The sequence below is a fragment of the Enoplosus armatus genome, unplaced genomic scaffold (genome assembly GCF_043641665.1).
Source record: "Enoplosus armatus isolate fEnoArm2 unplaced genomic scaffold, fEnoArm2.hap1 Scaffold_49, whole genome shotgun sequence".
Classification (NCBI taxonomy): Eukaryota; Metazoa; Chordata; class Actinopteri; order Centrarchiformes; family Enoplosidae; genus Enoplosus; species Enoplosus armatus.
In genome coordinates, this window is record NW_027261241.1 from 12,558 (window position 1) to 39,163 (window position 26,606).

The 26,606-nt window shown below is 40.5% G+C and overlaps 1 protein-coding gene across 1 annotated transcript; it reads right to left on the reverse strand.

The window, feature by feature from the left end:
- Nucleotides 1-323: 323 nt before the first annotated feature.
- Nucleotides 324-26,013, reverse strand: LOC139307247 (A-kinase anchor protein 1, mitochondrial-like). Its single transcript, XM_070931086.1, has 11 exons — nt 25,904-26,013; nt 16,571-18,129; nt 13,183-13,307; nt 10,803-10,929; nt 10,582-10,709; nt 8,754-8,931; nt 6,417-6,567; nt 4,819-4,886; nt 3,855-3,928; nt 3,377-3,442; nt 324-648 (listed from the first exon to the last, which is right to left on the reverse strand). The coding sequence occupies exons 2-11, from the start codon at nt 18,102-18,104 to the stop codon at nt 586-588; spliced, it is 2,514 nt and encodes an 837-aa protein (XP_070787187.1). The 5' UTR covers nt 18,105-18,129; nt 25,904-26,013; the 3' UTR covers nt 324-585.
- Between the last annotated feature and the right edge of the window lie 593 nt (nt 26,014-26,606).

Here is a 26,606-nt window from a genome sequence, read left to right on the forward strand (position 1 = left end):
AGGCAGACCAGCTGGGTGCTTGGTGCTCCACCAGGGATCACCCTCTGACCTCTTCTGCTCTTTGCCATGCAATCACCTTTCAGTCTCTTTAGCCCTTTTGCCCACTACATTCTATCCAGACAAAAAAAAGCCCAAAATCTGCTAAATCAACTGTATTGACCTACAGACAACTATAGCTGAGGTGTCAATGAAACTCAAAACTGTTTACAACAAATGTCAACATAGACTGATGGAGGCGTTTGTCCTTCCACACAGCATGATGATCACAGTCAGTGAGCAAAGGCCAAGATTAAAAATTAAGGTAAAATGGGGGAGGAAAAAAATATTGGTTGAACCTTTATTTAGTTACAATATAGATTTTTTTTTCTAAAAATGTACAAGTACCTCTTCCGTTAAGTTCTTTTTGTGAACAAGAACAAAAGGGGAAGGTTGTCTTATTTTGAAGCAGTGCTGTGTTCTTGAAGATTATGCCTGCAAAATTTTTTTAATTTCTTTTCCAAGGGGTGGGAACAAAAAATAAAGAAAGGAAAAACAATCTTCTTAGATCCAGAGGTGGGGGCGGTGGGGTCAGAGCATGTTAGGAGTTCAGAATCCATCCACCCAAACACCCAGGCCCCTCTCTGCCAGCGTACGGTTCACTGAAATCACCTGGAAGAAGAGAAACATTCAGATTATTGTTGCTAGATCAATAAAGCTCGAGGAAACACGAAAAACACTATTAGTGTAGAAACACTTCTTTTGTGAATAAACTTAAATGTCCTAGAATGAATGAGGTTGGAGGCAAGAAAGTTTAGGGGAAATCTAAAAACTACAATGAGGGGGAACAAAAAAGCGAATAAAAACAAAATCAGTGCGGAGAGGAATCTGGTGGCGAGGAGGGGGACTTGACCACTGTTAAAGCTATCCAAAGCCTAAGCAGGGACGTGCAAGACTTGAATACTGAACTTGAGCAGCAAATAATGGACTTCAGGAATGACATTAAGCAGGAATTCAATAATTTCAAGACTGAGATAAATCAAAAGTTACAATGAGTCTGTTGTCTGAGAGAATAAAGCATAATGGACCTAGAAGGAAGATTGCGCTGTAACACGCATGGACGGCATTTAAGGAAGGCACAGAAGGAAGCTCAATGCTAATTAGAGCCTGACCAATACGTTTTTTGGGGGGCCAATAACGATATCAGGGAATAAAAATAATACCGATACCCATATATTGGCAGATATTCTTATATATACAGAATTATATTGGTCTGGGACACACTTTCCACCCCTGCGAAATACACGTCCTACAAAGATAACAAAGTAACAGCCAGATGTGAACCCAACAAAATGACTCTTGATTATTTTAGCTGGAGATTAAGTCTAAGAGGAGAGACCGACATCTCTCTCTCTCTGCCACATTGCCATCTACCAACCATAGATAATGGTTCTCAATTCACTAAGGATGCAATTATGTGTGTAAAACTGTAGCTTATTATACTGTATTGTGCGGTCAAATTAAGTGTTGTGTCTGTGCAACTATTAGCGGTATTGGAAATTATGTTGCGATAGTAAGTAGTTAGGAATACTACATAACTGTTTGAATGATGTTCTGAAATATGATTGCTGTTAAACCATGTGTTCCCGTAATGATTTTGTAAACACTATGTTATGGCCATAGTGGTGTTTGAGGGTATGGAAATTTTGTGCCCACAGCTTAAATTAAATTCACTAGAGTCAGGAAATATGATTTAAAAGTTTCAGACAAAGGAATAGAGTTTTCAGCACGAAATGCTTTCTTCCATCCCAAACTCCTCCTGTTTTGGCCAGTTGGTGAAAAGAGCCTCACCAACCTCCGTCCCTTAGGCTGGTCCTCACCTTGAGTTCAAGTAACATCATTTTAGTTATCTTAGTCTTTTTGGATGTCTTTAAGTTTCTTTTTCCTTCTCCTAAACTCGGGACATTTTTCTAAGCAAGTCTTTGAGCCTTGACTATTTCTATTTGACTTTCTATATTGTCGTACCACACAGCCTCGCAGTTTTATTACTACTTTTTTTTTGGCAGCCTAACTTTGAAAGACTGGCTTTTAGTCGTTTGAGAGAGCTTCGCGAAATAAAAGGCTGCAAGACAGACTCCGAGCTGGCCTTCTTGGTGGCTCTGGCTCGCTACGTCTTGTGTTGTTGCACTTGCTTGATGTTTGGCTGTGTTAGCAAAGTTGTGAAGTCTAATTCTTTGGCTCGACAATGTAAGCAATGATTGGGATCATAAATTACTTTTCAAGACTTGACACTTGAGTCCATTGATCTCGTTTTCCTTACACCTGGTTTGATGTTATGAAGCAATTAAACTTGTGGACCCAGTTAAAAAGAAAATGGGTTGCATATGATACAGAATTTAAACCAAATTGTATGGACGAATGGAGTTATCACTGCCTACTGTAAACTAATGGATAAGAGCACAGCTTTCAGACACTAAGAAAAATACAATTTGGAACAGCATGACCTTTTCAGATATTCAGGAAAAATCTAGGAAATACAGAACCTATTGGAATAAACAAATTAACTGTACAGGCATACACTGGAGGTTCCAAATCAGTCATTTCAAAACTTTACCAAGTAGAGGAACTACTGCAAACTATATCAAGGAGAGATAGGAAAAATAATTAAATGATAAAATATCCAGTCAACAATGGAAAAACGTGTGAAACATTTTTTTCTACATTTTGTTCTGCGAATTGTCCTGAATTCTGTTGGAAGAATCTTAAATACTAATAAAATTACTAATACACTGAAAACATATAAAGTATTGATGTTGGAGAGAGTGTGGGGATAATGAGGCAAACCACCACATTTTTTGGATCTGCCTGAACAACTTGTTTGGGAAAATATTTGGGGAATCATGCAGCATATTATTGGGTTGCAGAATAAGGAATGTGGCTGGTGGTTTGCCCCACTCATCCTCACTCACACTTAAAATTTCTTTTACCTATCTTTAACTATATGCTCTGCCAATCATGGATGACTATATACCAATGATGTGGAGTTGTATAAAGACCCCCTGTCCATTATTCTAAATATAGAATGTTTATCTGGACGCCGTGCCTGGCTATGTTGTTGTTCTGTGTTATTGTTAGACATAAAAAAAGATCTAATAAAATCCAAGTGTCAAAAAAAAAATAAATTCAACATTTCCAGATGTTTCACATTGAAAGCCTACCAGGAAATGTAGAAATTGTCCTTTGAGGTTTTTCATATGAAATATCAGTGCAGGAAGTGTTTAATTGAAGTGTTAATTTAATTAATTGACAGCAGCTTAACACCAAATGGAAAATTATAAGTGGTACGGAGCATTGTATTATGAAGGTAATTTTGCAAACTAGGTGTATCCAAGCACCGTACCTCATCTCCTACCATGTTCCACAGGTGGACCAGTGGGAGGCCTGTGTTGTTATCGTAGTTTGAGACCTTTACAGAAAAAGAGAGACAAATGGCCAGTTAGTTATAGTTGACTTTACACTGAACACTCTGGGGGCTTTCACATCAGGGACCTGGGCCCGCATCAGAGTACACTTGACCCCAAAGTCCAGTTCGTTTGATTAGTGTGAACACTGTGTACCATACCCGGTTTGCTGATTTGTGTCCGGGTCCACTCTAAGAGGTGGTCTCGAGTACGGTTCTTGTGTACTCGGGTATGGTTCGTTATGGAGGATTACCGCCACCAACTGCTAGAGAGTGTGGATCAAGTGTACTTTGGTACGGAACAATGTGAAAGCTGTCCGGCGGGGAAGTGGAGAGGGAGGGCAATTGTACTCGGGCATGGTAGGAATCAATCATACCTAATGTGAAAACGCCCTCTGTTTAGTGGGAAAGCTCTTACCTGTGCAAGCAACGCCACTCCTCTGGTCATCTCTTCCAATGCTGATGTTGCCTCCGGTGAAAAACGATCCTCTCCTGATGACAAGACATTTTAAATAATCGTTCCAGCCACACAATATCTGCAGCTTTCAGAGAGCAAAATTTGGACTTGATTTTTAAGACCAATTCTGAAGGAAAAATAAACATCAAATATCGTTGGTGTGCCTGACGTGCAAAGCACAATTACTCATACGTATTGTGCTTATTATTCTGTCTTCTTCCAGTTGCTCCCAGTCCCACAATTTTCACTCTACATACAAAATTTTATCATCAAGCGTTGGAAAAAATGTTTTGCTCACAGCCATGTAGATTTGGAATCAAACGGACTTTTGGCTAAATTAGCTTCCAAATGACAGGTGTACCAGCAAGCTCCCCATAGGGTCTCATTATAACTGAAAAGCCATAATAGCTAGAGCATTCATTCTTTCTGCAGTGGAAAGCTAAGGCTTTTGTCTTCAGCATCATCACGTTGTATGCTTGTGATGACATCATTATGTTAAATTACGTGCGGTGCAAAACGTGGTGACGACGCACAGTTGCGCCCTATACAGTCTATGCTGCCGCTAGAGGAGAGAAGCAGAGAAGCAGGTTGATAGGAATGTCAGAGAGAGATTGAGAGAAATAATCAGAGTCAGTAGTTATCAGTTAACCTGATAGGAGTTTTTAACCTTCAACAGCTCCTCGCTGCTGAAAGAGCATGTCAACATACAGTGCTAAGTATTAGTAAGTGTGATGAGTGAGTGATTTCCCTGCTTTTTTGCATGTGAATGAGAGATGGTTCACATCAGCTTGTGAACCACTTCGTCCACTCTGAGTGGGACGCAGAAGTGGTCAACAGACTGACAAACTAGTTCTGCCGTTGTCAAATTGGTCTTGGATGCTAAGCTGCAAGTTTTAAAGTTATGTTAACACAAAAAAATTTGTACCTGGAAGTGGTGCGATGTTGTCAAGCAATACTTCAGCACCTTGAAACGGAAGCGTAACAAAATCAGACCTGGAAAATAAAAAGAGCAATCTGTTAAAGAAAATAGAAGTAAATATACCTCATACAGTACACTCCTATTCGGTCTGCCTTTACCAGCTTGTCACAGCTTATCACAACCACTAGCTACTTCTCTCGACAAACAAAGCTTACTTGATTTTTCAACAGTTTTAGCTGGTAAGATGATGTCCAGGTAAGGGTTGGATTTTTAACTTAAACTTTTAACCTGATGGAAGTAGAAGAAAGGTCAGGGTGTCACTGACGAAAATAGATTAATCCCCTGGGAACAATGAATATCCACTGTTACTGTATAATATGGATTGAGTATCATAATGGTACAGTATATAGCCTCAAACCAAAAAAAGCATTTGGTATATAGAAATTCGCATTGACTTACGAAATTCCAAAATGAAAGTTATACTTAAGCTCATACTTTTTCAGTAATTCAGTGTGAAAGTGTGTTAGTAAACTGTAAAACTGTGTACGTATGTCACTGCTCCATATTCATTTTGTGGAAATAAACTATAATATACTAAAATTTCAAGTCTGACAAAGCACAGTGTTGCTCTCTTTCCCTCTCACTGCTTTTTGGACAGATCATACAGTAATATAGATTTCACAGCAGAGCAAGAGCTTGAGGCACAGAGTGTGAGGGAGAGGGCACGTCAAGCATAGCTCCACAGCCAGCTGCCAGAGGGAAAAGGAAGACAATGCAGAATGGGAACATATTGGGGCTGTACTGTGAGGATGGGAGCAGTGAGAAGCACATAGCTAGGGAACACCAGGCAAAAAGATCATGCTTTTCAGTTTTTAATGGGTCCAGCTCTCAGTTTCTGAAAGGCTGCCAGCACTATAATGGGTCGGATACAAAATTCAGGAGGAAACCAAGAGGAGCAATTTTGTAGAAACCAACAACGCCCTCTTTAAAATTATTTTTTCATGTGCTATGTGTCATGTGTTTTTGTACAGTACTTGGCGAAGCCCGACCCCCAGAAACACTCTGCTCTTCTTAACTCATTTGTGGTCTGATAAACTAAGTTAATCAAATTCAGTGTCCCATATCGCCATTTTAAAAGCTAAGTTACTGTGGCTGCCATATGACGTCGAGCACACCGGCAAGAGGATGAGGCGGTGTGGGCTGTGCTCAGGGCTCAGAGGCTTCTCCCTGCCCCTATGTAGGCTTCTGGAAAGTCAGCCAGTGAGAAGATGGTAGGCTTTTTTTTTGGGGGGGGGGGCTTAAAGAGACAGGGGCTAAAACTGAGTGGCTGCATGAATGGCCAATGTAAGAGAAATCAGGACTTTTTTTAAACTGAATCATGCAAAGCTACTCTAGTGGTGTCCCAGAATAAAAATATAGAGCTGGAAATTACAACAACAATAATAATAATAACAATATGTTAATGTTATAAGTGAGCAATATTACAATATTTGTGATAGTGATTTATTTTACACAATAACAAAAAAAAAACCCAAATGTATTCAAATATGGCATTGTTCCTTTCGATGACACTGTTTTGATACAGTGAGACTTCTGACACCCACCTTATTTGACGTAGTGAGTCGATTTTAACTCTGTCATAGCCTCCATAATCAACATATCGAATTTCCACTTCGTTTGTTTCTTTATAGAAGGTGATGACCTGAGCTCTCCACCAGGCTCCTTCCACTGCTGGTGCTGCACAGATAACACCAACTGGAGACAGACAAGAGACAGATATTAAAGCTGCAAGTAGCAGTTCGATCATCTCGGAAAAATACTGCTGACTTTAATACAAGTATAAATATTTTTGAAATTATAAAAAGTAGAACTTCATATTTAACAGCAATTCATGTGCAAGAAAAAACAAAAATACCCCTGTGATGATGGCACCTGCGCAATTGATTTAAATGTCTGTTACTCTCCTACACTCACATGCATCTTAGTTTTCTCTATTGTTCATTTTGTCTGCATTTAATACACTTTGACCTTTCGACCTTATGCACATCACATTGTACATACATCAGCAAATGCATATATGATAACACACAGCTTTTGTTTCATATGTCATATTCATAGTTTATTTAATATTTTTGAAAAAGTACATTTATTTTGTGTGCAAATTTTGTTCTAACTTCTTTCTTTAGTTAAGTTTGATTTAAGTCTAATTTCTATTTCTTTTGAGTTACCATTGCTGGTTGCGACTGCTGGGGGGACATCTTGTCAGGTCTGAGCAAAAGATGCACCCCCATAAAATAAAACTGTTAAATACTGGGAATGGCCAGACTGTACCAAGTGCTCACCGCATCATACAGGTATTAGGATTTCTAATTTAGAGATTTTGTACATTTCTATACTTTGTAATGTATGATACTTTTGCTTTAGTAAATTGTTAAAATATTTACACTGAATATTGTGTCTGTTACCCCTTTTGTGGCTAAAATGGTCTGATCAGCAATTATATTCCTCTTTGTGGTTAGTTTGTTAGATTATGATAATTTAACAAACTGAACAGACCAAACTGACCCGAGTTTAATTCTGTTTAGCTTACCCAGAACTTTTGTTGCATATTTTAAGTGAATAAAACCAAAAATCCACCTGTGACCTGCCAGCTCAGCCTCTCTCAACCCCACAGACTCTCTCCAATCACTTGTACTTTTTGTCTTCCTTAGATATTTCAGATGCATCTCCATCTCAATTCTCCCACACTGACTCAGACAGCACTAATACAGAAATCAGGCCCTGGTGGACACGAACTGTTCATGAGGTCTGTGCGTGTGTGACCCTCTTAAACTTTCCAAAACAACACCAGTGTCCAGTACTTGCAGGGATTGTGCAGATTCCACTGCTGGCTGAATACCTTCACCGAACAGAATACCCTACAATTGATGTAGGTGCTGCCTGTGCTTCTTCTTGGCAGTTGTTATGGTTATGAGTGCCATAACAATGAGCTAAACTGGGAATGGCAATATTGCGATCTTTCATTCCGTCTCATGATGGTGTCATCCTGGAGACTGTTGTGCTGAGGATACACCAGCCGATATTGTCACGTTCTTTCCAACCTTTGAGGCTCTTGCCTTCCAGGCCTAGAATATGGTTCCCTTTATTTTGATCCTTCCTAATGTTTCTTTCATTGTTCCCTTTGAGTATTTCGTATTGCTTTTGTCAGCCTGAGGAGAGTGTCATTGATCCCTGTCTAATAGGGTATACAGTAAAGCCCTTTAACATCAGGTATGCTTACCTGGTGTCGGATCCAATGACAAAAACATGTCATCTTTGTTTTATAAATCAAACCTAACTTGTATAGACGTTAAGTTGGTCTTTAGGAAATTGGCTTGTTATTTGTGAAAAACACAAATATACGAATGATCTAAACAATGTATTTATATATATTTTGAAAAGGTGGTACACTTAACACATAATTATTGATTCTTACCAATCTCTGGTGCCAACATCAACAAATAAAAATGGATATGATTCAACTTTTGGTAAACTATGGTGTTGGTGAGATTTCAATTGCAAAGGAAACAAAAGGGGGGAGGGGGGTTATGTCAGTTTTTTTTTCAGGGTGGTATAGCCTCTGGGACAATATTTAGACCATCAGGAGACACTCGAATATAAGTTCCGCAAATACAACAGTGGAGCAATTTAACTTTTTTTCTAATTTTCACAACTGCTGAAAAAAAAATCTAAACCCATTGATATATTTTTGTAAATTCCCCTCCCCAACCAAAGATTCATATGCCCATCAATGCAACTGGTGGATTTTTGAGGATGTTGAAGATGCAGTTGCCTATGCTGCCAATGGAATCAAAAAGGTTAAAAAGACAAAGAATGACTAAAATTGTAGAAACATTTATCAGTATGCATTGACTTTAGCCCCACGGTGTGACTGAGGTTACCTTCAGCAGGTGAGGGCAAGGTAGGGGTGCCCGGCTGGGAGTAGCAGAGGAACATCTGTTGGTCAAGGCTTCGCAGAGCGTGATAGGTGGGATGGGTGTGCTGCTGGACAAAGACGTGACCGGCTGACACAATGTTCACCACTATCACTTCAACTGTCACTCCACTGGGGAGCAGAAGCTGAGAAGATAAATGACACATAAGGAACTGTTACTCTTCCACTAAATGGCTTCCATGGTCTAGTTTGCCTTCCCTATAGCTAAAACCACACTTCATCCACAAAAAAACAGCATCCTCAATTATTAATCAAAATCGCAACATGGCCATGTGCAATATCCAAATTCTACGAGCTGCAATTTTTTGAGAAAGGTAAAATTTGTCACAATATACCATTAAAATGAAGTATTGTGGTGATACAGAGATGCTCAAGCCTACAAATCATATTCTCCAGACGTAAGGAAACAGGCTTCTTTGGTACAGACCGCAGCAAAAAATCATTGTATATTCTCATAGCAATATGATTTTTTTTTTGCATATCATTCAGCCTTAGCTGAATGTAGATGAAAATAAGTGCTGCTGTATTCACTTTGCAGTCTTGTATAGTCCTTTCTAAAATGAAAATAAATGTGCAGTGTGTCTGATGAGCCTTCTAACTGGATTTCTTGGTTTGTATTTTATGCGGTGAGCACTAGGGTTGGGTATCATTTCAATTATATCGATTCTGATTCTGCGAATTGAATCCAGTTCTTATAGATTCTTATTCTGATTCCTATATTTTTCAGCTGTTTCTGATATGCTATGACACAGAAAAATATCAAGGAAGCCTAAAATTGATGGATATTGCCGTGAATAACCAAATATCAATAACGCATTTAGCATACCTAAACGGAGGAGACTCAACCATAGCAAAAGGACGTAACCCCTTCACCAAAAATCATCCACTTTCTCCATACTTATCTTCTCCTTCATGAATCTTATTGAATCCACGGTTCTTGAAAATTTGGAATCTGTTCCAACTCAGAACCGGTGCTTGATACCCAACCCTCATCAGCATACTCATCTGCAAATGTTGCATTTCGCAGTTGTTTCGGTGACTTTGGTTTTTTGTTTTAGTTTTGTTGTTTAGTTCTCTGCAGATGCCTGAGGTGTCAGAAAGAGGCAAAACAGAATGAAAGATCTGACAATGGATTTTTTGGCCTCGAAGCTTAATGAATTCTGGTATTTTACCAACCTGGAACTGAATCCATACGACTGAATGCGCTTAAGGCCTTCCAGTCTCCTAAATTGCTGTGATACTACCACATAACCAGGACTAATATGAAAGTTGAGGAAGTTATTTAAATGGTAAATGATCTCACTTATATAGCGCTTTTCAACCTTCACGGTTCCCAAAGCGCTTTACAGCTAAGTCTCATTCACCCATTCACACACACACCGAGCTGCCATGCAAGGTGCTGGTCTCCATCGGGAGCAACTTAGGATTCAGTGTCTTGCTCAAGGACACTTCGACATGACGGGGGTCATGACGGGGATGCGACAGTGCTAACCACTGCGCCACCTGCCGCCCTCAAGCTATTCCACATCCCACTAAATAAACTCCAACTAGCACCAAATTGTAAAAAATCCATAACAACCATGAATCAAAAATGAAGCTATAATCTTAGTCATGAAGCCTGGCCCTCGCCTTTGGGTTGACATATACTGGAAAGTGTGAAAATGCAGGAATTTAAGGTATTATCAGCCTTGCTAGTCTTGTATTATATTGTAGCAGCTAAAAAGCAACTCTCAAAATAAATAATTGCGGAGAGCAGCCAGAGAGCCCATTCTTACCCAGGAAGTCATGGGAAGTGATGGCAATGTGAGTGGGGGTGGCGGAGGTGCATATAGGTTGGTCAAGTCCAGATCTTTAAACTTCTTCCCAATCAAGGACAGGGCTTTGTCAACCTGCTGCTGCATACCTAGAAAAAAAATCAAACACAAGTCAAAGTTTTAGGGGGTCCAAAACAACATAGATCTAAAAAGAGGAGTTTCTCTGAAATGCCCAGACTTACCCTCTATGTGACAGATCTGGAACTCCTGTGTATAAGGCAGGGTGGAGATGTAGATCTTTGAGCCAGAGTTCTGCTTCAGGAAACTCACGTATCTCCCCTGCTTCCCTATTAACCGTCCTACAAGATGCTGGTAGAGGAAGACGGGCCGAAGAGACAACATTGATAAATACACATACACATGCATATTGACTGTCAGAATGATACACCATGGTGGGACAGGAAAATGCACAGCAGAGCCAGACCCTGAACTGCTAGCCTCTGACCTCATGGCAGCTGCAGCTATCAATACAACCCAACTAGAGGTTAGCTTGCTAGTATAGATGTTTTTTTGCTTTTTGTGTGCATTTTGCCTTTAATTGATAGTGACAGATGAGAGAGACCAGAAAGGTGAGAGAGAGGGGATGACATGCAGCAAAGGGCCCGGGCCTGAATCCAACTCAGGCCGCAGTGGTAAGGACTCAGCCTTTTCTGTTTGCTTGCTTACTAGTTAGTCAGGTGCCTGAAATCCCACTGGTTCCTACTAAAAAACAGCTCACAAATATTGCCTCACCAATGGTTAAAACTATAAACCAGCACAAAAATGACAATTACCAACATAGCCACTGTGTTCTGAATAGACGCATTACAAACTAATAAAAAGTAACATATGCATTTTTGGAGCATAAAACAGCAAACTTAAACTACTCAGTCCAGCACTAGGCAAGTGGTGTCTTCACGTTAAGTTCAGTTGCCAACTTGTTTATTAATTTTCCAGCAATGTATTTCACAATTGACCCCATTATATTCCCCTTTCAATATAACCAATTCAATCCTGTCCCTGACAACAGTCATGTCACTCATGCTTATCACATCTGTTTGCTATGCTAGCGAGGTAGCTAGCCAGCACTAATTTGTCAGTACAGTCAGTAACATTAAGCATCAAAGCATCTCTTCCCTTCCCATTGCAGTGGTGTTTTAAGTCTGTTGAGTGACTTTACGTTACGTTGTTTCCTAGTTGGTGAGATGCAATACTGTGTATATAAACGTCCCCATATTTTACTCTCCTGTGACAATGTCACTCATGCTTATCATAATAATTTGCTACGTTAGCTAGCTAATCATGTAGCTACTTTCATACCTTGTCAGTTGAGTGGAAGCTAATACTCACAGTTTGATGTGCTCTTCAAACCGAACAATTCAAGCCATTACATATATAAGATAGTCTGGTTTTTCCACCTGATATGGTGAAAGTTTCCTGTTCATCTCTTGACTCGGCAGTAGCGAACCATGAGTTAATGTGTGTGCCCATTATACATTAACAGCATAATATTGCTCAAGATGAAATGTTTTGATAAGCAAGAGGGGAAAAAAAAGAGTTTCTGATTGGAGTTCAATCCATTGAAATATAGGTTTGGAACGAAGCTGTAGAATGAATCTACGGAAGAGTATAGGCATAAGATAATTTTTTTATTTTACATTGAGAATAAAGTCGAAATTATGATTATGTTCACAAGTCAAAATATCTGTAGGCCGTCAGGAAATGCTAAATTGTGCATGTGACCGAATCAACCTATAAGTAAAATTACTCAAAGCAACCTATTCTATTATGTTCACGCCAACACTTGTATTGATTTATTCTTTCGACTTTAATCTTGAAATGCAAGTCTGTAAGTCTAGTTACATGTCTGTGAATTTCCCCAACTTTTGAACCTGAATTTATGTATGAAGAGTGAAAATTGTGGAAGTTAGAGCAAGTTCAAGATACATTTACATCTTCAAGATACATCTATACATCCCTAACCCTAACCCATTAAAGTCCCAAGTCTTGTGACTTCATTGAATTTTTCTATGTTAAACCATAGCAAAGGGATGTAACCCCTTCACCACAAATCTTGTCACTGCTTGGTGATATTCATCCACTCCTTACTCATGTAAGCTATGAGGTGCTCTCAGGAATCTGGGTCCCTTGTAGTGGGCCGTTATACAGTGTATATGTTTGGGGCTTTTATTGTGAAGGGTGAGACAACAGAGCCTTCATGTTGTTATTTTATAATATTCCTAGTATAGGTGCCCCTCATAACCCTTAGCTACACCAATATTCCCCTTCATGGCTACAGTGAAAGGAGTTTCTGTACTAGAGGGGGTTCTACATCTAAGAAAATATATATTAGAATAATTTGTAGACATGATTCGTTTACCTTCTATATAAAAAGGTGAATGTCTGTATTTTGTAGAGCATGAAACGTTGCTCATGTTAACGTTAGCTGTATTCTGGGGCGACTGCAACACATCGAACACAGTGCATTCCTTCAGATTCATGCCATGTTGAAGTAAATGCTTCATCATATTGTCACACTGATAAGGTATGGTTTTACTTCTTGTATCAGTTGTCCTGACTCACCTTTGGCACCTCAATTTCCCAGATGATGAGCTCAGAGTTTGAGGAGGCAGCGTGGTTGCTCAGGATTTCCCCAGCACCCATAGTGCAGCCACTGTCCCCTGAGTCCATACTGTTCACGTCAGAGCCTGGACACACAAACACGCAAAAAATCATCGTCACTTTTAACAGCAGTATTTACAGTAACACGTTTGTTTCAGTGGTTATCCTGAGCAATTTGTTGATATGCAGCCCAGGGTGCCTGGTGTATTATTTAACAGAAATCATCATTTTAGTTGAGAGATACTCAAAAGAACAGCACCTACACTGTATTTGACATCACATGCAACTTGGTCAAATTAGCAGAAAATCATTTTTTTGTGCATTTCTGCCTCGAGTCACTGGTTGCTATAGTTATTGCAGCCTCCTGGGGGAGAGGAGAGGTGAGGGGCAGTGAGGCGAGACACACACGCACTCTGTCCACAGGCAGACAACAGCTTAAACAGGTCAGGTGAGGCGCACCTCTCAAATTGTGGCTTATTACTCAAAGGCCGTAATCACCATAGACTATATATAAAGATGGACGACATGACAGCTCTCCAAAAGTGAAGCCAAAACACCTCGATCGCCCCCTGGTGGCTGGCTGCAGTATAGGTCATAAATGTACACAAGTACGCAAGTCATACACTTTCCCCAAAGATGGTTCCTGTCATTTTAGGTGGATATTATGACGATTATATACATATTATATATCAAGTGTTAATTTTTCTGAAAACTTTAGTTTTAATTAGTTATTTGATGCTATACAAAGGGGGTGAAATGCCATGATTGACTGTCATGTGCTAGCAATTAGGTCGGGCAGATGTATGGGCGGGGCCTCAATACCGTGGGACCACTCGCCAATCTCTACTGCGCAGACTGACTTGACGTCACCGGTGCAAGACGGCAGAGGCTGTATCCGGGATATTTTGGCTTCATTTTTGTATAGTGATTGGGTGAAGTCAGGAAACGTTCTTTAACCATTACAGTATAAAGAGGATTAGTGGGTGACATCAGGTCATGTGGCACACTAAGAAGTAGAATAGACACATCACCATTATAAACTCAGGAAAGGACTGAAAAAAAATAATGAAACAAACTAAAAATGTACAGAATAATGAGTCAAAATAATAAAGAGTAAGAACAACAATAGTGTGAATGCTGTTGAATCAGCCTGTGTATGTGTGTGAGAGAGACAAACTGCACTAATTAGCCCATTTCTTTCAGCTGTGCGTCCCTAGCTGCAATTGAAGGTTAATTTACCATGCTGTGTGACTCAGTTTATTTCATAGAGATTAAGCTGAGGTAAACCTCTAAAACCCCTACTTATAACTTCAAGACCGTAATTCCTATCGCCTATTCGCCTGCTGAATGTACTGTGAAATTTGTGTGTGTAGTGTCAAAAATGTGAGAATTAGCAGGTAAGAAAAGTCCCCTTTTCTGCTTCTATGGAGTTAAATGCAGGCCAATGGTGTGACTTGAACAAAAACATTTTTAAGTGAAAACCTAAAAGTTTTGAACTTGAACTTTGAAAAATACAACAATGTATTCAAAATAAATAGGTGTAGTAAAAGTTTTCAGTTTAAACAATTTTGATTCAATTCTGTAATTATTTTGGATATATCATTTGTTATTTTTCTCATTCCCATCTATATTGATTGAAAAACATTATTTATTAGGGTTTAGATCTTTTTTCCACTTTCTGATCCCCCCCCCCCACTTTCTGATCCAATTTTTTTCAGTTTCAGACTTTTGGCTCTATCTGGCTTGGGGAACGTGGTATCAACTGAGAGGGGTGTGGGATCGTTAGTGACACCATAAGGCTGCATTCAGACCAAATCCAACGGTTGCGTCGATTAATGCAAGGTTGTGCGGCGGTGTGGGAGTGACACTACATGGCTCATTTGTGTGATGTTATGTTGTGAACTTTTCTGAACCTAATTCATAGTTTACCAACTGCCTCTAAACAACAAAAGAGAAGAAAAAGAGGAACTTTAACCTGTGTCCGGGCTGCTAGTATGCTGGCCCATGCGAGTGATCGTCTGTCCACATCAAGAGATCACGAGCAACTAGCATGCCGGTAAAAGGTAAACAAGATTCTTCTTCTCGTGGGCGTCTTCTGGTCTGCTTATAGAGCAGGTCTAGACCGTAAGAAAGTCTAGAGTACTTCTCGCAGGGCAGTTCCCTGAGGTAACTTGATGATGGCGCTCATATATATATATATATATATATATATATATATAAAAGAATTAAAAAAAAAAATATCACTTCATCGTTGCATCCCATAAAACATCTGTGTGAAATGTTGTCATAATTACTGCATTAATTAAGTTATGACCAAAAACTTGTTTGTCAAGGTCATTTTGAGGTCACAGTGACCTTTAAGTCAAAGTGTTACCTTTTCAGTTGCGGACCAACTGTGAAATATGGTCAACAATTCTTGAGTTATGGCCAAAAACGTGTTTTGTGAGGTTACAGTGACCTTGACCTTTGACCACCAAATTCTAATCAGTCCAATTGAGTCCAAGTAGGGTTGGGAGATATGACAATATATACTGTGCAACAGTAGAAATGTATGTGTATATATACATATAGATACATGATATAGGTCAGCAATGGGTTTATGAGGCCAGTAAGGATGCTTCTCGAGTCCTGACTTGAACCGTCAGTTAAGGACTCAGACTTGATGTGTGATATTCGCTCTTCTCGGTGAGAGGAAGGTGGGTTACTTTTAATCATTAACCCATGTTTGCATAATTTAGTTAACTCCATGTGGGCTTTAGGCTGCTAGCATACATAACATACCTGAGGTGGATGGGGCAATGAAGGATGGACTATGAGCTAGACGGTTGAAAACTGTGCATTTCTCCGCCTGTATGTGATGAACTTTCACTAGACGTTTCCAAAGATTGCTCATGTTTCTGCCCTTATGTGCAACAGACTTCCAGTACTTGTTACAACAAGCATTGTCAGCATTGACTCATGTAACTGCACTTTTTGTTCACGTTTAGTTCTCAGACATTGTCGCTAAGAGGGTTTTCTCTATATGTGTGTGTGTGTGTGTGTGTGTGTGTGTGTGTGTGTGTGTGTGTCTCGCCCCTCGCAAATATGACCAGCCCCAAGGGAGAGAGAGAGAGAGACAAATGTCTAAATCTTATAGCAAATTAGAAACGGGAGTTGTTGAGATAAAAAGGTGCAAGATAACGTTATGTAGCCCAAAAAGAAATAGAATATATATTTTCTTAATTTCTCCAATACTGACAGCAGAACCGATAATGTCTGAGCCTTTCAATACCACAGTCTTTCATAATTCAGTCCTGGGCCCCATTTAATACCACGTTTCGGTACCCATCCCTACAGATTTATGTCTCACCTCCGGACTGGTCCGTCTCCACCTCACATGTCCCATGAGCTCCATTCCTCAGGCCCATTCCATTGAGCCTCTTTATCTCACAAACAGCATCCACCGAGTTTTCTTCAGTTACAGCCAAAACCGTTGCCTCTGTGGCAGTCTCAACCAGTGACTGAGGCTGTATGTCTTCTCTTGCGGACAAGTCTGTAACCTGGATCACATCCATTTGGTTATCAAACATGCTGTTCTGGAGGTCCTCGCTGCCAATGCCATCCTCAGAGTGGCATGTACTGCAAGCTGAGTCCTCAGTCAGTGCGACTGCTTCATCACCTTTCAGTTTCATGTTTATCAAATGGGTACTTTGTGTTGCTTGGTGCGATGGTGTTGGCCAATGGCCTCTCTGTGCATTGTTTGTCTGATGAACCCTGTGACTGACCTCAACAGGCTCCCATACTGGAGCCAAGGAGCATCCATTAGGCATCCCTTGCTCTTCTTTCTCCGTTGCCTTCCTAGACTCACAGCCTATCTGAGAGGGGCTTATCAGTAGATGATGCTGCTGCTGTGTTGGTGTTATTGGCTCCTGTTGGGAGCATAGTCTGCCACTACCCAGTGGTGTGCTGCTACTGCAGCTGGGCTCGCTGTTGTCGGTGACCTGGCAGCTGGTGATACCAAGGACCTCCTGGGTGGCTGCCGAGATGACCTCAGTTATGAGTCCAGCTGCCAGGAGCTCCAGATCCTGCTCCTCTCTACTGTCACTGTGTACCTGGATGTCTTCTGGAGTCACTGATGTGGTGATGGAATACTGGATCGTGGTCAGCGCTGTGGAAGCCGGGGCCAGGGAGGTAGGTGTGCTGGTTAGAATGTGTTGGTGGAAATCCTGCGCTGAAGGGGGTGTCTCTAGAGCTTCGACCTCTGATGGCATCACTCTCTGCACTTTGATTGGGGTGACTGCACAAACAACCATCTCATCTTGTGTATCAACAGTGCTGCTGTGCTTTGCAACTTCCCCCTCTGGCTCAGGTCTCTCTGCATCAGAAAAGTGTACAGTTGTGGGAGAGCTGGTGATTTTGGTAGACTGGCAGGGCAAGATGATCTCTTCTACTGTGGCTTCTGGAGCAGAGGCCAGATCTTTGACAAGGTGTTTCTCCAGCTCTTTCACCTGCCCAGGGTGGTCTTTCGATGACACTTGCAGGCAGTCTTTTTTGCCAGGGGATAGAGTCAAGACTGATTGTTTCTGGACTTCTTCTCGTTGCTGTGAAGGTGCTGCTTCAGTGTCCTTGACAAGGACAAGGGAAATAATGTCAGGTTCTGTTCTCTGGTTACTGAGCTTTGGAGGTCTTTCTGTGTCATTCGTGGGGGAAACAGTGCCTTTCTCAACCAAACCGTTGCTACCCTCTGCTGGAGATGTTCTAAGGCCCATAGCAGTTATAGACCCCTCTTGGCTGTCATGGCTGATGAGCCGCTCTTTCTTCCGTGAGATGTACCACCACCAGCCGATCAATGCAAGGACTCCGGGCAGAGTGTAGGGCACAACAGAGCGAAACCTCAGCGGCATTTCCTCAAGACACTAACAGCTACACCTGAAAGTTACAAAGACACACAGATTAGTAGAGAGACATTTTATATTCATTTATAGCAAATCTGGGAAAATGTATCTGGAGCTGCCTGTTGATTGCAAGTTGATTTAAGGATTAAGCTTCATTTTACCCTTTAATTTTGTCTTTCACTCAAGTCCACTTGTAACCATGTGACCCCAAGAAAGACTAAGCAGGTATGATACCAGTAGATAAATCAAATCTTCTGAAATCCTCTTGAAAATATAATAAACGCATTCCATTTGTACATTCACATGACAACTTGCAAACTCTGTAATTACTGAGGTCATGAACTTTTTACAAAAGGGGGTTATGCCACGCACAAGACTGAGAAAGTCTTTGATGGGCTCCTAAAAACAATAGGATACTTGACAGTAGGGATGTTCTGACTGTTTCTTTGTCTCCCATCTCATTCCAAAACCTTTAATTTTTAATATTTGCCAATATCATATTGGATCTAGATTATTTCTCTACATAATACAGCTACACAGTATACAAAAAATGTTGTCCACCTGGCCTCTCCGGGTCATGAAAACCGGATCTGACCCAAAGAGGAACTTTCCCCAAACACCCCGTCCTTAGGTTACATCTAGGTCATAAAACAGACCTCAAGACTGGATGCTAATGAAGTTAAGTGACAATTGGCCAATTTACGACAGGACCAGTTTGAAAACTGCAAATACTAACCCACATTCCAGGACAGACGCAGAAGAACAAAGAAAGTGACTTTGCATTGTAAAATGTAATGTACACTAATTGATATGTGATGTTTAATTCCCTCCATAGGAAGGATGTAAAGCTTTGGGTAAACATGCTGATTTTGATGCTGGTAAAATAGAAGTTGAACTAACTACTTGAACTAAGAACTTGTTACACATATCTACTAATACAGATGAGTTAAGATGGGATGTGTGGTCTCTTTATTTAGCTAATGAAACAGGAAATGTAAATATGCATTTATATAAACGATGAATTGATCATAGCTTGTAATGAATGAAAATCTAAGTTAAAATGCCAAATCCCCCAGAGTTCCGATGTGTCTGCTAGAACACTTCTTCTACATGGCCCCTCCTCTTTTCAGAGATAAGGAACCAACATGTGTTGACTTAAGTTGCTATTACATTTGGTTAAAGTTCACAACATAACGTCACACAAATGGGTCACATAGTGTCACTCGCACACAACCCTGCGTTAAAAGCCCTGCCAAGAGTAGGCGGTGCACTACCCTGCCTAAAGGATATTTACACGAGGCACTGTAGGAATAAGGCTAGGAGAATCATTAAGAATCCCAACCAACCAGATAACGGCCTTTTCTCCCTGCTGCAACCAGGAAGAAGGTATTGGATACACCAGGCCAGCATTCAGAGGCTCTCAGGCTCTCACTCAGAAGAGCTTCTACCCTCGGGCCACTAAGATCCTAAATTAAGTCACTGCCTAATGTTGCATTCACATGGATTCAGGCAGACGGACAACACCTTCTGGACGGCAGAAGAAAAACAAACAGTCCAATGGAATGGCAGGACGGCAAAACAAAACATGCATGACGATATGTTGCTGTGGTGATGATGTTTTGTTTACAAAGAATGGGAGCAAGTGGGAGTGAACTTTTCAGTGCTATATGAGCAATATGTTTATGATTAAATTCTTTATTAGAGCACAAAGTTCTTCATAGAATTAGCCTCTTAATTTTACTCTGAAGGAGCACCAGATTGATGCATTTAAACTTCAAAATGTTCCTACGGGGGAGCAAGCCCCCGGACCCCTCTAGAGGGTTCAAAGTTCACCCACCCGTTTCACAAAATACTATGGGAAACACTGAGCATTGCATTGAAACGACAAATAACGTTGGCTGAAAGAAGCATTGAGAAATCGTCAGTTATTGGATAATGGTAAAATATTGTGTTGTGTATCCCAGCTTGAGATAGGTGACCAATTACAGTTAACATTTAGTCACTGTTATTTTTGGTCAAAGCTACTGTATTCATCAGTTCTTCTTAGTTGTACATTGAAGGCTGCTCAGACTTCCAAGTACTGAAGCAGTGTTTCCCATACATAGACTCTACTTGGGTGGCCCGCCCAGGTAGATGAAGTCCGAATAACATTTTCTTTTCCCCCGATCAAGACACGCAATTGTCATTTAATAATGCACACAGACCAGCGGACTTAAGTCCCGCGGAACACTACAGCGTGAGTTTTACCCGGGATGTTTTGGCAGCGCACCAGTTGATGTCTATTAGCTGTAGCAACCTTTTCCCAGTTAGTTACAGCTAAAATGGACAATGGTTTGTGTCAAACTGTATACCGACAAACCAGACTGGAAGGCGACTCCTTCTCCCCACAGCGTTCAGGAAGCCTCTCACCGCAGATTCAGACCATGTCAAAGTAATAACTAATGCTACAGGAGTGTTAATCACTGCAGATATGTGACCGTACACTGTCATAGGGATTAAGTGCTTGAGTCCCGCTACATTGTGCCTTCACATGTGCATGTTAGTCAGTCCGTTGTGCCTGCATGTATAAACCAGCACAAGGTACAGTTGTTCAGGAATTAACAGGTCAGAGTCTTGGATGGAGCATTACTGACATTTGTTTTATTACTATTTTAATTAATATGCCACTATTTGAGTGCATTAACTGTTAAAGTAAGAATTATGGCCAATAAGCCACTGTTGAATGTTTAACGTTACATTTTTCAAAATAAATGACGTGGCATTTTTTTCCCACGCTGTACAGACAAACAAACAAACCGTGACCCCAAAACCAAGGTACACACTGAACTGTGAATTTTGTGTACCATTACACACCTACTATTGGATGCCTAAAAAGAATGCCTTGTCGTATTTAATGTGTTAATGTTAACGTTACTATGGGTAATGGTTGGACTATGGGTAGTTTATTACCGACCCCACCCATCACAAAGCCGCGCCGTCACACGCCACACCATCCACCACCACCAGCACAAGTAAATTCTCTAAAACACTGGAATGTCAGCTCACAAAAAGCTCCAAAAATCAAACAAGCATGGACACAGTGACAAGGATAATTTGTTTTATTACAAAAGGTTGCTGTTAGATGTCGGAGCATTCTTGAACGCACCAACAGGAAGAATTTTGAAAACTCACTGCCTGTTGCTACATGGCCAAATGTTGATCGCTAAGGAAACGCATTAGCAATATAGATATATAAGCTATAAAAGGGCAAGCTACATTTATGATATCAAATTTTATGACAACTGAAATCCCATACGACATGCACTTTAATATTTCATTAACAGTTTAACTGCTGCCCCTCCTAAATGAGGTTCATATTTGATCAATACTTGATTACGCATTAAAGATACATGCTTTTCCTTGTTTCATTTAAACAATTGACCTGGGCTATTTACAGCACAACCCAATTGAAATAGGTAGGCTAATTTATCACAAATCTTTTATCACAAATCTAAGAATTAAGTAGATTTCTGGAATCAAATGTAAATTGTCTTCACTCAAATTGCTGCTCTGCCTTTCATTATTCAACAAGTGCAAAACACAATAATAACAACAATATTACAAATTTGACAGGCTTTACAGAGGATATAAATTTGGTTGCAGGGCATTTAAAAACAAAGCCAAAAAAGGGACGTGGCCTACAAATGTCCACGGATTGTCCCTGAGCTCCAAGAATATAATCATATCTATGTGATAAAGGGTGAGTCGTATGTGCAGAATGTTCACTGTAACACCTCACTGATAAGTCGACAGTTCAGTTTTGCAAAGGATAATATGACAAGAATGGCCTAAGCTGAATCAGCCATGGCCTGGTGAGATGAAGAGCTGCAAACAACAGCCTCTTAACACCATGGTAAGCAACACCTTTAATCATCAAATCAACAATTTAAATCTTTCTAATCTGGGTACCAAACCTAATACAGAAAGGTAATAATGAGCCTGTATACATGCGTCTATGAAATGGTGGCCCACATAACATTCACCTTGGACAAGGTTAAAAGAGAAGTTACAAGGAGTCAACCATACAAGTCAGACTGGTGTTCATTGTTGGTTTTCTAGGCCTTAAAGTCAAGATTCAGACTGTTACCCTGGAGTTCAGACAAGGGATTGGACAGGCTGTATATACATGTTACAAACCCTATAATGTGTGAGCACAGGTAACCTAAGCAGTCTTAGTATACTGTCACTTGCTTGATTTCTACAGTCCTTTGTGTACGTACTAAATGTTATACATTTTGCAATTTCCCCATACTTCAGCATATGTATGTGCCTCATCGCACAAAAGGGTGTGTGATTTAAGGTTATCACCAATAAGGAGAATCACTGTTAAATATGGTTAGTAGTTAGTTTAGTTAATATGACATCTAAACAACCCAGAAGACTGTAAGACCTGTGAAACCCAACTTTTTTATAATTAGCTCACACTAGGGCTGCACAATTAATCAAATATTAAAAAGGAGGTATTATGCTCATTTCCAGCTCTATATCTTTATTTTTGACTTTTGACTGCATGACAGCAATAGTAACTTCGCTTGGAAAATAGAGATATGGGGCACTGAATTTGATGAACTAACTGTTTATCAGACCACAAATGAGACAAGAAGTAGGTTGGAAAAACGATAGATGCTGCTGGAGCTGAGTCTTTCTGGGGACTGGGCCTCACTGATTACTGTACAAAAACACACAACTTTATTCACCGATTTTGGTGAAACTCGATCATCCAATCCTCATCCAGCGTCAACTCAGACACCCATAACAGCGACGCTGTACAGCACGTCACTGTAAGAAGTTTTGGTATTTTTTTATTCATATTTTGCTTCCAGGAGATGCACTTTGAATAAGGTCCAGTCTTACTTTGTTGCAAAGATTTGTACATTAGCAGGAATGTAGCATAACATGGAAGTGCGCAGCCCCACCCGCCCCCATCACCCTGTGTGACTCTCCAGTGGACACTGTGGAGTCCTTCCGTTTCCTGGACTCCATCATCAGCCAGGACCTCCAGTGGGAGCTGAACATCAGCTCCCTCATCAAGAAAGCCCAACAGAGGATGTACTTCCTGAGGCAGCTGAGGAAGTTTAACCTGCCACAAACAATGCTGGTTCACTTCTACACTGCCATCATACAGTCCATCCTCACCTCCTCCATCACCGTGTGGTACGCTGCTGCCTCCACCAAGGACAGACGCAGACTGCAGCGTATCATCCGCTCTGCAGAGAGGGTGATCGGCTGCAACCTCCCATCTCTTCAGGACCTGTACTCCTCCAGGACCCTGAGGAGAGCAGGGAAGATCGCTGCCGACCCCTCACACCCCGGACACCATCTGTTCGACCCCCTCCCCTCTGGCAGGAGGCTGCGGTCCATCAGGACCAAAACCTCCCGCCACAAATACAGTTTCTTCCCCTCTGCAGTCAACCTGACGAACTTACATTGACCCCCCCCCCCAAACACAAACACTACTTATACGTTATATTAACGTACATCACCCCTGTCCCCCCTGCGTTACATTAACGCACCCACCCCCTACTGGACACTTTACTTTATTCTGGTCACTGCACTGTTGTTATTTATCTTATCTTATTTTAATTTTTATTTTAGCTTTTATATTCTACTTATTTGTTATCAAAACAATAGCACCTTCAGACCACGGCAAATTCCTTGTAATGTATGTTACTTGGCAATAAACAGTTTCTGATTCTGATTCTGAAGTGAAAGCAGTGTTCTGTTTATTTGAATGTGAAAGTGCAATAAAAAATATTTTGTCCCTAAAATCAATTAATAAACGTGTTAAATAATCATGATCTCAATATTGATCAAAATAATCGTGTTTATTATTTTGGCCATAATCGTGCAGCCCTAGTTCACACTGTTCGCCGGAAACCCAATTCTTAAAAAGGTGACACTTTATAACCATTAACACAAATATAGGAATTGCAGGCCGAATTATAGAGTGGCCCTCGTTCCAGCACAATTGTCGTAACATTTCACTTGAGACTTTATGGAGTCTGTGTCTGGCGATAACGCATCAGTAACGTTACGCTGTCTGATTTTGCATGCGGTCTGGCCAAAAGATGGGACGGAACGTACAGGGGTTTCACTGCTGCAGTCAAGTTTTAACTTAACTAGCGTTAATGTTAGCTACAACAAAAGGCTAATTCGTCAATGTAGCTGACAGAGAACCAAAGCCCAACCAAAATCTTATAGTTGCCGTTTACAATTCTATGACACGATGAGAGGTTGCATCTTGGCTTACCGGGTTGTCTACTGTACACGAGGGTCATACTGCTAATTCCAGCTACGTGCTAAAAATAACTTCAACGGGACTATGCGTGGCTCATAATACATAATCCCACTGGCGTTTTCTCGTGCCGTGTGTAGCTCAATATCAGCTACAAAAAACGTCGTTTACGATCAACCCATCACAACACAGGCCGGCTAATGGAATTAGCTAGCTAGCAAGTACAAAGACCACAACGTGAAACAGCACTTAGAATCATGTTTAATTTCCCTTGCAGGGAGGTCATTTAGGGAAGGCTACGTTATGCTCATCAGAAGGAGTCATGACTTTTTCCTCCCAATTCACACGAGTCTCTTTATTTTTGCATGCCTCAATAAACCATCACTGCTGCAAAATTGTGTAAAACCAAGTAAAGCCAAAACTGGTGGGCGGTAAGATATCAAGAAATTACAACAATTTATAGATATTTTAACGTAATGTGACGCTAGGTGCCTCGTTTGAATGCCGAATGTATCAGACAACACTTAACATCCACAGAAGAGCTTATGTCCAGTACTAAAATGTACAACGCTTTGCCAGTAAGATGTGTTAGCTGAGAGATATATAAAGGGAGTTTAGCGTAACATTGAATGTACTGTATGAAATCCGGTAGCAGAGGTGGTTGTGACCTAGAGCTAACGTTACACCACTTCGAATAAAGCATGGCTGGTTAGGAGGCCGCAGTGCAGGATACAAAGTATTAAGTGCATAGGTTATAATGCTAAAACGTCTATGAACATAAACGCAAATTAAAATGTCAAGACAGCTACTCGCACATTCCCTCCACTGCATTATCGTTGGACCAAAGACCATGACCGTGGGTTGGTAACAATCATTAAAGCCTCGTGTTTTAGGCCACTTGAGAATTTCATTACACCGACTGACCATCGCTTTAGGCCACAACTTAAAAGGTAATGCATTACAAAGCTTTAAACGCAACCAAATGCACCAATGAGAGCTTGTGCCAGACTGACGCAGGGTTAAAGGACATTTTAAGCCAAAGAGTGCTTCTGTCCTGCATGGGCCTCAGACCTTCACGTTAGCCTGCTAGCCAGTCTGGCGAAAATGATAGCCAACTGCATTCTTAATGCTGACAACCTAAATAATTTTCAAGTATTCAAGACACACGACCCTGTTGTTAGTTAGTGCACAGAGACCACAAGAGAGAAGGAATTAGGGTAATCTAAATTACACAACAGGGAAAGAAGCTAGCTAGAGTGTGCTGACTGTTAAGTTAGAGAAATATGAGAAGGCTAGTAGTTCAATGACATGAGATTACGGCACTCAGTCGGTGACACAGTAAACTGTAGACAGTTTGCAGAGATGCGTGGAAATGTCAGTGCATTGTTTTTTATACACTGTGCGTGTCCACTGTGAGCGGATTTGAATAAAATCACGCTGTGTGATCATGGCACAGATGACTGTCGCCTTGCATGGTCTTTCCCCTTAGTTGCTAAATGCACTCTTTCCTCTCCAGAGTTTTTAGTTTACTTACAGTACTTTCGGTTCCTCGGTACCGCCACGATGAGAGTAATACTGGTAATGTGAGATTTCTCAAACGTCTCCCTGTGGAAAGTCAGTCTCTCCTCCCCACGTGTTGACCGACTAGCACCAGTCTAAAAAAAAAAAAAAAAAAGAAAAAAAAAAAAAAAAACACAGACTAAACAGCTGGTCAAATCTCGCGATGCTCCGACTGTTAAATCGTCTGTAATCTCGCGTCAACTGAGAATGCTGTAGTCACCTATTTCTGATATACCTTTTTTTTTAATTGAAAAGTATAAGTATGGCAAGTACACATACATCATCAATACTACTATTGATGATTTAGAAAACGGAGCACACAATGTAAACAGAACTATTACCTAACAAAGGACAAAAAATAAAATAAAGAAAACAACAACAACAAGGGGTCTCTTCTAATAACTTGAAGGCATCGATAATGTTCAGTTGTTTTTTTCTTGCTGTTTTTTTTTTCATACACTCCAGATATTTGTAGTACAGTGCTAGTCTTTTCATAAAAAACACCAATAAGGGTTGTGTCTTGATACATTTACATTTATGGATAAAGTATTTACCTAAAATAATTAAGGTATTCAACAGAAATTCATTTTTTTCATCCTCCATTATAATTCCAAACGTAATATAATTTCTGGTCAAATGGGACAGAGAAACGATTTTTGATTCTAACCAATCATACA